Here is an 11,568-nt window from a genome sequence, read left to right as displayed (position 1 = left end):
AGGAGCGAGTATACTTCAGAAGGGAAGTGGACCCTCAGGACGAAAGTAGCGGGAGAGGCAAGGGAGGCAAGCTGGATTTGGATCCCTCGGCGAATCAGAGAGGGCTTGGATGCGGTCTTGGGAGGCGGGTCTGGTGTGACGTCATCAAGACCCTGCTGCAGCGGGGGAGGTCCTGAGCAGAGGGGAGACCGTCTGGACTCAGGCCGACTGGGCTAAAGCGGAGCGACGGGCGAGGAGGCGGGCCAGGGATCCCTCGGCCAATCGGAGAGGGCTGGGGCGGAGTCTGGGGCGGAGTCGGCTACGCGGCAGAGAACTGGAGCTTCGGCGCGGGAAGGCAGGCTCGTTCAGTGTGCGGCGCCGTCTCAGCCCAGCGGTCTGTCTTTCACGGGTCTTCAAGCCTTCAGGTGAGGACGGGCGGCCCCTCCGGAGCCAGGACTGTGGGGACAGGGGACGCGGCGGCCGCGGGCCGGGGGGTGTCGGTCCTTCGGAAACTGGAAGGGCCGGGTTGGGACTGGCGTTTCGTATCTGCGCCTCCTGGCGGGTCGGCGCCTTTGTCTTCCGCGGCGCCGCCTTCTGCGCGCGACGCCGGGCCTCCCGGGTTGGTCCCTGGAAGGCCCAAGGGGGCGGCCCCCGGAGCGGCCCGTCGGCGGGGGCTGCTTGTCCGAGGCTGCGAGGACGAGGAGTTTGGCGGCACCCGCAATGGGCCCTCTGGGGCTGGCCCTTCGCTCTCTCCCCTCCCGGGGCCGATAGGTTAGGCTGGGCGCCCGACGACGATGATGGTGATTTGATAATGTAAGAAAACTACCCCTGACAAACTGGCGTATGCACCCGGCCTTGTTATTTATTTATTAATCCTGGTTTCCCCACCTCTGGAGATTGGCGTCTGATCGCTTGTCAAAGGAGGGTTTTAGAGTGACCTCGACAGAATAGAGGCACACTGGGGACTTCCGGCTGCTTGGGGGCCTGTCCGTCCTACTCTGGGCACTAGAGGTGTCTGACCCCACCAGGGCGGGGCCAGGCACGCGCATGAGAGCCCTGCTTTCCGGTTTCTGGGGTCTGCTCTTGTCTCCTCCTCTGGACAAACCCGAAATGGTCATAGGGCACCTCGTCTTCTAGCCTCTCCCTTTGCAGAGAGAACATGGTGAAATAAAAAGCCACTCTCTTTGGTTTATCCCTTTCTGCTGAAGTCTTTGGTCTGATCCTAGTTAGCTGTGCCATCTTACAGCATTTACAAACCTGTAAGTACCATAAGGAGCTATTATGAGAGGTGTAATTAGTTATGACCAGATTAAATCCTTCCCTCTCTTATTGTAGCTCCTTAATCTAGTGTCTTTGGGCAGATAAAATGGAAAGGAAGTAATACAACTTATGCCACCCTTTTTTGTGTGCTGCTCTCAACCCCCCTCAAGAAAAATGTCCCCAAAAAGTAATTGAGTACAACGTGAAGGTGCTCAAATAATGCTATCTCCTTTTACAAAATCATTAGCTGGTTGAACCCAGTCCTTATTTTTTCGTCTCTCTCTCTCTCTGCTCTTGTGCTTCTGTCTCCTCCATTTGACCTTTGCTGTGATTTTAAGAGTCAGACATTGACTCTGGGTTTTAGACCACCTTGGTTTCTAGTGCATTCTGATTCAGTGGCATTTATTGTCTATCAAAATAGGGTAATGATGTGGAATAAAAAGTATCCTAATAAAAACATGACTTTTCTAAGATGTGTACTGTTTTCTTGATGAAAATCAGCAGGTAAAATACACATTGATATTAAATGTGAGAATTTTTGGCTGTGATTCCTTAGTATGATAACTGTTCTGCCAGTTAAGTAAAAAAAAATTTTTTTCGGTCTTTCTTTTAGTCAAGATGAGTGATAAGCCAGACTTGTCCGAAGTGGAGAAGTTTGACAGGTCAAAACTGAAGAAAACTAATACTGAAGAAAAAAATACTCTCCCCTCGAAGGAAAGTAAGTCATGGGGCAAGGGGTTTCTAGTGGAGAAAAACGATGGTGAACATTCATAGGTTCAGTAAATAAACTCTTCTAGTCAATTATGCCACAAAGTAAGCAATAATTACGGTCCCGCTGTATTTAATGCAACAGTTAAAAATATCAAATAGTTGTCTTCTTACTTGGTTTATATAAGTGGTTCTCACATGATAGACCCAAGAAGTAATGAAGGAATAAAAGACTAGTTTCTTGTTGGAAAATTACTGAAAATCAACCAGTTTTGGAATATGGGATTTAGCCTTAGAAAAATCTTAATTTTGTCCACTTTATGGTTATTTGGCGTTTTCTGCATCTAGCACTTTGAGTCTATGATCTCATTGCTAAAGAACCACACAAACTGCATTTTTGGCTTTCTCTACCTTATGACAAGATAGGGCAAAGAAAAAGTTTAGATCTTGGTTGTGCTCAAGGATCCTAGACTCAAAAGATCAGTTTTGCATTGGGAGTTACAGCCTGAGGGAGAAACTTCAAGCATATTCACAAAACTGAGGGGTACTTTTTTCATGTCAGTGTTATTTGAGAGTTCCAAAGTTAGTCAAAATTGTTTGAAAGGGTATAACTTCCTGATTATATAGTGATAGATAAATATGAAGAAAATACTTCACTTGCTTGCCAGTCTCAGAATAATTTATGGAAAAAATTGTAACAGCATATATCTACCTCTCAAATGGGAAAAAACACAGTTGATGTAGATTCTAGTGAACGTTCAATTGGTCAACACACACACACACACACACACACACACACACACACACACCCCTGACTGAAGATTTATGGTTAGTGCCTTGGCATTCGAAATCTAAAGCAGGTTATGGCAGCCTTCAATGACTTGGCAAAAAGCTCCTTTGGAAGAAACTGAACTTAATTGTAGGAAAATACCCTCTTAATGATTTTTTGTGTTTTTTTTTTCCCAGCTATCCAGCAGGAGAAAAAGTGTGTTCAAACATCGTAAAATGGGCATCTCCTCCCAAGATCAAATTTCACTACTGCCAGAATGTCTTGGTTTTAAGCTTGTTTTTTGTAAACCTTTGTGTTGTAAAGATTTTAGGTGTCTTCTGATGTCTTTTCACCCATACTCCCTGGCTAAGAGGTCAGGGGTAGCCAATGTTCCCTTAAGTTCATTTTTAAACTTCCATTGGTGCATAAATTCCAGCTGGCAGATGCTGTCAATAATCTCACCATCAGTGACCTTTGTTTTTGTAGTCCTTGAATCCCCAAAGGATAAGCCACTTTTAAATTTATACGGTGAATGTGTTGATTGTTCCATAATCTTCATGGAGTGGCATGCGTTTGCAGCTTCTCACAAGTTTATTTTCATTTCTAATGTAGTGATAAAATAATAAATATAATCATTATGTTGAGACTCCTGTGGTCCATTCTTGGTGGTCTTCTCAGGAACGGAAGTACACAAGGGCGCTGTTTTCAGCCAAACAAAATGGTTGCAGGAAAGCCGCTTTAGCAGGTTAGTCACATGGGAAAGGCTCTCCTCTGTCCTGACTTGGGGATGCTAGGTGTTTTTTCCATAGAGATGGAATCATAGAATTAGAGAACCTTGGGAGAGGAGGTAACGTGGACCAGCCCTCCTATCTCAGAGATGAGGAAATGAAAGCACAGTGTCTGAAGTGATCTTCTAAGGTGAATAAGGGCTGAAATTTAAACTGGGCTCTCTTTTTTTCTGGAAAGTGTTTTCAAGGCTGGGGTTGGATAGGGAAGGGGACAGGAAGCACTTGCTAACACCCACTGTGCTAAGCACATCGCATCTTCTATTGAGCATGAACTTAGATATCTAATATCTGCTAATTATCTGCAGCGTTGAACCTCTGGTCTTGCTTTGTCCTGAACAGAATTCACTGTCTTATGAACCAATCACTTTTGGTGTTCATGTTGAGCACAAAGAAAACATATAAATGGGAGTGTCTCAATCTTTGCCCTTAAATAGTACTTTTATCACTTTCAGTTTATAAAAATCAATCACCTATAATTCCACCAATTAGAAGTGTTAGCATTTGGGTGTATAAGCATCCAGACTGTGGTCTATTAATATACATATCTTTTCCTACAAAATGGATTATGCTATTTGGACCTATTTGAAACATCAAGTATCATCTTACCACCCCCTATCTAATGGCTTATGTATTTAAATAACCACAAGAAGTGGAGGCTGTTTTCTTTGCTAGAGCGTAAACTTTCACAAGCAAAACAATAGGTAGGACAACTGATCAAGTGTCAATGAGGTGACACTATTATAGGGCTTAGTCTAGCCAGAGGATTTGAGAATTGCAATAGCCATGTTGGTCACCAATAGTTACCTCTTGCTTGAAATAATTGTCCAATAGTTAGTCAGCCTCTTGCAGTGACCTGCTGCTTACACTGCGCCCAAACCTGCCTCCATGTAGCTTCTATTTAATAGTCTTAGGACTGTATGCTGGAGACTCATACAGCATAGTTAATCCCTTCTTCAGTATTTGAAGTCAGCTATTATGTGCCTGCTCCCATACCTTTAAGTCTTCTCCTGATGACATTTCTCAAATCCTTTGGAGCCAAGTTACATGCGTGGAGAACCATCCTGGTTGCCGATGTGCTCAAATTTGCTCATTATCAGATCTCTTGGATCCTGAGGCTGCCATCCAATGCATTTGCTTGCATTTCATTATTGCCATTTACAAATTTGAGAAAAATGCTGTACATCCATGATAGGTTCAGCATCCTCTGCATTTGTGTACTAATGCAGCACAAGATTAGGTCCATTTCAGAGGGCCTAAAGGAAAGCATGAATATTGTCAAATGAGCTGGGGTTGGACAAGAACTCCCATTGTTCAGTTGCATCTGGTAACCATTCTTTTCATTAATGTATTGATTCCACCCTGAGCAGTGTCAGTGCTAAACTGAGTGGCAGCAGATTAGAGATACATGGCTGGAGATAAAACAGACTTGTAGCTGCTAAGTGAATACTCATACAGATATAAGATGAGAGAAACAATTGCCCACCTGAAGTAGTTTTACCCTGCATTTCTTTTTTTTGTGTGAGAAAGATCAGCCCTGAGCTAACATCTGCCAATCCTCCTCTTTTTGCTGAGGAAGACCGGCCCTGGGCTAACATCCGTGCCCATCTTCCTCCACCCTACATGGGACGCCGCCACAGCATGGCTTGACAAGTGGTGCATCAGTTCGCGCCTGGGATCTGAACCAGTGAACCCTGGGCCACCGCAGTGGAGCACGCACACTTAACCACTTGTGCCACCGGGCCAGCCCCCTACCCTGCATTTCTTAAATATATAATATGGGGATACTCCTCTAGTCACTAGATTCACTGGCCTGTCCAACAAAGGGGGAGATTTTTTGCAATAAGCCCACTATAAGCATTGAGATTTAGGGCCCTGAATCAATTTATTAATTGCAAGCCTAGAGGAGTGATGTCATCAGGATGGTGACATAGGTCATTCCTGACTTCAGTTCCCCTCATGAGAAGACCAACTAGCAACTATCCATAGACAAGACAGCATTGTGAAGATCCCAGAACCAGGGATGAGGTTGAAGCCTCACCTGGGCCACAGAGACCAAGAAGGACTGCATTAGAAGGGTAAGAGGAGCAGCTACACTCTGATTGCATAGTCCATCTCCCAGGTTGGTAAAGTGCTGCACTGAGAGAGACCCTCTGGGCTTACAGTTTCTCCCTGGGGAAAAAAAGAGCAGAAGATGGACATCCAGCTTCCCCAGTGTCATGGGACACTTCCTAGGAGGCCCACTTCAGTCTGATCTCACAGGGATCACTGGTGAAATCTGCAGGGCTCGACCACTGGGGGACAGGTAGAGACAAAGAAGGGGACAAGGGCTTACTACAACCAGTGCTCAGCTGTAGGCACACTACCTTCCTACTTGCAGTGGTGACTGAGCAGAGATCCTAGCCAGTGGCTCTGCTCATCTGTAGAGCTGAGCTGGTGGCCATGTCTGGCCAGGAGGCTTGGTTGGCAGGTCTGCCTGATTTGAGTCCCCAGCAAATGAGCCGCATGGGCTGTAGAGCCCTTTTATAGCCCTTCCTGGGCAGGGAGGCAAATTGGCAGTCCTATCCAACTGCTGAGTATAGCCTCTAGTCCCGCCTGACCAGGAATCCTGGCCAGAGAAGCTGGCCAGCAGTGGAGCCCATCCTACAGCCCCACCCAACTTTGGAACACAGCCTGCAGCCCAGATTGATCAGAGCACAGCCAGAGGCCCTGTCTGGCCATGAAGTCCTGCCTGCAGCTATTCCTAAACACAGAGTCCAGCCAGTGGCACCATCTGGTAGGGGAGCATGAATGGATAGCCTGAGACTCCACCTAACCAGAAGTGATTGTGGAGTCCAGCCTGTACCCCTGCCCAATGGCAGAGTCCAACCAGTGGCACCACTTTGTCAGGGAACACAGCCTGTGACCTTACCCAATCAAGGTGATTGCAGAGACCTGATAGTGGCCCTACCTGACTGCAAAGCACAGCCAGCAGTCTTACCCAACTAGGAAGCCCACCAGTGGCACTGCTTGAATGTGGAGCCCAACCAGCAGTCCCACCCATATGTGGAGCCTGGCCAGCATCACCCTTCCTGGCCTCAGAGCAAGGGCAATGGCCTCACCCAACTAGAGACCTTGATAACAAGACCCACCTGCTCATGGTTGCTACCAGCTGACCCATCCAGTACCCCAAGCAAGCTGACTGGTGAAGGTCTTTGCCAAAGTGAACCTGTAAATTCTGGAAGAGAAGATAGCTTACCCAAATGTGCAGATACCAATGCAAGGAATCAAATATCACAGAAAATCATGTAAACATGACAGCACCAAAGGAAACTAATAAAGCTCCAATAACTGACTCTAAAGAAATGAAGAACTATGAACCATCTGACAAAGAATTCAGAATAATCCTCTTAAAAAATTCAGTGAATTACAAGAACACAGACAGACAACTAAGTGACATTAGGAAAAACAATGCATGAAGAAAATGAGAAGTTCAACCACAAAAAAATAGAAACCATCAAAAAAAAAAAAAAAAAAAAGCAAGCAGAAATCCTAGCGCTGAAGAATACAATGATTGAACTAGAAAATTCAATAGACAGCTTCAACAACAGACTTGACCAAGCAGAAGAAAGAATCAGTGAACTTGAAGATAAATCATTTGAAATTATCCAGTCAGAGGAGCATAAAAAAGAATGAAAAAGAGTGGAGATACCTATGGGCCTTATGGGACACCATCAAGGGAAACAATATATGCATTATGGGGTTCCCAAAAGGAGAAGAGGAAGACAAAGCAGAGAAAGTCTATGTAAAGCAGTAATGGCTGAAAGCTTTCCAAACTTGGGAAGAGAAATGGACGTTCAGATTCATGAAGCCCAAAAACCCCAAATAGATTGAATTGCAAAAAGGGCTACACTGAGACATATTATAATTCAGTAACTTGTCAAAGTCAAAAACAAAGAGAGAATCCTGAAAGAATCAAGAGAAAAGAGACTCATCCCGTACAAGGGAGCCCCTATAACACTATGTGCAGATTTATCACCAGAAACTTTGCAGACCAGGAGGGAGTGGGATGATATGATGTTCAAAATATTGAAAGAAAAAAACTGTCAACCAAGAATACTATACCTGGTAAAGCTGTCCTTCAAAAACGAAGGAGAGAGAAAAATTTTCCCAAAAAAAACAAGAGCTGAGGGAGTTCATCACCACTACATTTGCCTTACAAGAAATGCTAAAGGGTATTTTTCAAGCTGAAATAAAAGGGTACTAACTAAAATCATAAAAACATATGAATGTGTAAAACTCACTGGTAATAGTAAATATATAGTCAAAGTCAGATTCTCTAATATTGTAAGGGTGATTTGTAATTCACTTACAACTATAGTTTAAAAGTTAAAAATCAAATGTATTAAACATAACTAAAACTACAATAATTTGTTATTGGATACATAGTATAAAAAAGATGTAAATTGTATCATCAATAACCTAAAATGTGAAAGAGGGAGAAGTATAAGTAGAAAGTTTCTGTATGCTATTGAATTTAAGTTGTTATCAGCTTAAAATAGGATGTTATGAATATCAGCAGATATTTTATGAAAGCCTCATGGTAACCACAAAGGAAAAACATGAGGTAGATAGACAAAAAATTATGATAAAGGAGTCAAAGCGTAATGTTGCCCAAAGTCATCAAATCACAGGGGAAGACAGCAAGAGAGGAAGCAATGAACAAAGGATCTACAAAACAGAAAACAATTAACAAAATGATAATAGTACATCCTTAGCCAGCCCTGGTGGTCTAGTGGTTAAGATTCAGTGTTCTCAGGGCCGGCCCCGTGGCTTAGTGGTTAAGTGTGCATGCTCCGCTACTGGCGGCCCAGGTGCGGATCCCGGGCGCACACTGATGCACCGCTTTTCCGGCCATGCTGAGGCCACGTCCCACATACAACAACTAGAAGGATGTGCAACTATGACATACAACTATCTACTGGGGCATTGGGGAAAAAAAAACGGAGGAGGATTGGCAATAGATGTTAGCTCAGAACTGGTCTTCCTCAGAAAAAGAGGAGGATTAGCATGGATGTTAGCTCAGGGCTGATCTTCCTCACAAAATAAAAAAGATTCAGTGTTCTCAGCACTGTGGCCTGAGTTCCTTTCCCAGTCAGGGAACCACACCACCTATTTGTCAGTTTTCATACTGTGGTGGCTGCGTGTTGCTGTGGTGCTGAAAGCTATGTTATTAGTATTTCAAATAACAGAAGGGTCACCCATGGTGCACAAGTTTCAGCAGAGCTTCCAGACTAAGACAGACTAGGAAGAAGGACCTGGCCACTGACTTCTGAAAAATTGGCCATGAAAACCCTATGAATAGCACTGGAGCATTGCCTGATATAGCTCTGGAAGATGAGAGGATGGTGCAAAAAGACCAGGCAGGGTTTTGCTCTGCTGTACACGGGGTCACTAGGAATGAAAACTGACTCAATGGCACCACTACCAACAACAGTATGTCCTTACCTATCAATAGTTACTTTAAATTTTAATGTATTAAATTCTTTAATCAAAAGACATAGAATGGCTGAATGGATAAAAAACAAGATCCAATGATATGCTACCTACAAGAGATTCACTTTAGCTTTAAGGACACACATAGACTGAAAGTGAAGGAATGGAAGCAAATGGTAACCAAAAGAAAGCAGGTGGAGCTATACTTAAATAAGATGAAATAAATTTTAAGCTAAAAATGGTCAAAAGAGAAAAGGAAGGGCATTATATAATGATAAAAGGATCAATTTGTCAAGAAGATATAACAATTGTAAACATTTATGCACCTAACATCCAAGCACCTAAATATATAAAACAAATGCTAACACAACAAAAAGGAGAAATAAATAGCAATACAATATAGCTGGAGAATTTAATACCTCACACTCAACAATGGACAGATCATCCAGACAGTGTGTCAATAAGGAAACAGCAGATTTGAACAACACTATAGACCAAAAGGACCTAACTGACACATACAGAACATTCCATCCAACAGCAACAGAATATGCATTCTTCTCAACTGCACGCAGAACATTTTCTAGGTTAGATCATATGTTAGGCTACAAATAAGTCTCAACAAATTCAAGAAAAAAGAAATTATATCAAGTAAGTTTTGTGACCACAATGGTATGAAACTAGAAATCTATAACAGGAGTAAAGCTGTAACATTCACAAATACATGGAAATTAAAAACCACATTCTTAAACAACCAATAGATTAAAAAAGAAATCAAAAGTAAAATTTGAAAAATCTTAAGACAAACAAAAATGGAAACACAACGTACCAAAACTTATGGGATGCAGCAAAAGCAGTTCTAAGAGGGAAGTTTATAGTGATAAAGGTATACATAAAGAAGAAAGATCTCAAGTGACTATCCTAACTTTAAACCTCAAGGAATTATAAAAAGAAGAACAAACTAAGTCTAAAGTTAGCAGCAGGAAGGAAATAAAGATTAGACAGAAATAAGTGAAATAGAGAAGAGGAAAACAATAGAAAAAATTAACAAAACTAAGAGTTTGTTCTTTGAAAATATACACAAAATTGACAAACCTTTAGCTAGACTAACCAAGAGAAAAAGAGAGAGAACTCAAATAAATAAAATTATAAATTAGAGGGAAGAGAATATATCTGACATCACTGAAATACAAAAGTCCATAAGAGATTACTATGAACAATTATACACCAACAAATTGGACAACCTAGAGGAAATGGTAAAATTCCTAGAAACATACAACCTGCCAATACTGAATCATGAAGAAATAGAAAATCTGAATAGACCAATAATGAGTAAGGAGATTGAATTAGTAATCAAAAACCTCTTAATAAAGAAAGCCCAGGAACAGGTGGTTTCACTGGTTAATTCTACCAAACATTTAAAGAAAATTAATGCCAATCCTTTTCAAACTCTTCCAAAAACATGAAGAGGATGGACACTCTCAAACTCATTTTACACGGCCAGTGTCCAGATACCAAAGCAAGATAAGGACACTACAAGAAAATAAACCTCAGACCAATATGCCTGGTGAATATAGATGCAAAAATACTGAACAAAATACTAGTAAACTGAATTCAACATTAAAAGGATCACACCATGATCAAGTGTGATTCTTCCCTGGGATGTAAAGATGGTTCAATATATGCAAATCAATAAATGTAATGCATCACCTTAATAGAACGAAAGATAAAAATCGAATGATCATAATACATGCACAGAAAGCATTTAACAAAATTCAACATCCATTTATGATAAAAACTCTCAACAAATTGGGTATAGAAGGAAAGTACCTCAACATAATAAAGGTCAGATATGTTACAAGCCCACAGATAGCATCATATTCAATGGTGAAAGGTTGAAAATATTTCCTCTAAGATTAGGAAAAAGACGAGAGTGCCAACTCTCATAACTCCTGTTCAACACAGTACGGGAAGTCCTGGCCAGAGCAATTAGGCAAGAAAATGAAATAAAAGGCATCCAAATTGGAAAGGAAGAAGTAAAATTATCTCTGTTTGCAGATGACATGATCTTATACATAGAAAACCCAAAAAACTACACCAAAAAAACTGTTAGAACTAATCAACAAGTTCAGTCAAGTTTCAGTATACAAAATCAACATGCAAAAATCAGTTGTGTTTCTAAACACTAGCAGTGAAGTATCTGGAAAAAAAGAAAACAATCATATTTACAATAGCATCAAAAAGAATAAAACACTTAAGAGTAAATTTAACCAAGGAGATGAAAGATCTATACATTTAAAACTGTAATACATTGATGAAAGAAATTGAAGAAGACACAAATAAATGGAAAGGTATCATGTGTTCATGAGTTGTAAGAATTAATATTGTTAAAATGTCTATACTACCCAAAGCCATCTATAGATTCAGTTCAATCTGTATCAATATTCCAATGACATTTTACATAGAAATAGGAAAAACAATTCTAAAATTTGTATGGAACCACAAAAGACCCCAAATAGCCAAAGAAATCCTGAGAAAGAACAAAGCTGGAGGCATCACATTTTTGGATCTCACACTATATTACAAATCTATGTA

The 11,568-nt window shown here is 41.6% G+C and overlaps 1 protein-coding gene across 1 annotated transcript; it reads left to right on the top strand.

Moving 5' to 3' along the window:
- Window positions 1–297: 297 nt before the first annotated feature.
- On the top strand, window positions 298–3,362 carry TMSB15A (thymosin beta 15A). The gene is made up of 3 exons (XM_058536389.1): window positions 298–404; window positions 1,853–1,957; window positions 2,914–3,362. The coding sequence occupies exons 2-3, from the start codon at window positions 1,858–1,860 to the stop codon at window positions 2,949–2,951; spliced, it is 138 nt and encodes a 45-aa protein (XP_058392372.1). The 5' UTR covers window positions 298–404; window positions 1,853–1,857; the 3' UTR covers window positions 2,952–3,362.
- Window positions 3,363–11,568: the final 8,206 nt, after the last annotated feature.

Source organism: Diceros bicornis, chromosome X, assembly GCF_020826845.1.
Source record: "Diceros bicornis minor isolate mBicDic1 chromosome X, mDicBic1.mat.cur, whole genome shotgun sequence".
Taxonomy (NCBI): Eukaryota; Metazoa; Chordata; class Mammalia; order Perissodactyla; family Rhinocerotidae; genus Diceros; species Diceros bicornis.
Note: the sequence above shows the minus strand (reverse complement) of the source record. Positions and strands in the feature narration are given on the sequence as shown.

What these genes read in the sequence shown, in the direction of transcription:
- TMSB15A (XM_058536389.1), top strand. Translation starts at nt 1,858, where the DNA reads ATGAGTGATAAGCCAGACTTGTCCGAAGTGGAGAAGTTTGACAGGTCA. An exon ending in TACTCTCCCCTCGAAGGAAA is followed by an intron (nt 1,958 to 2,913) that starts GTAAGTCATGGG and finishes TTTTTTTCCCAG; the next exon opens with CTATCCAGCAGGAGAAAAAG.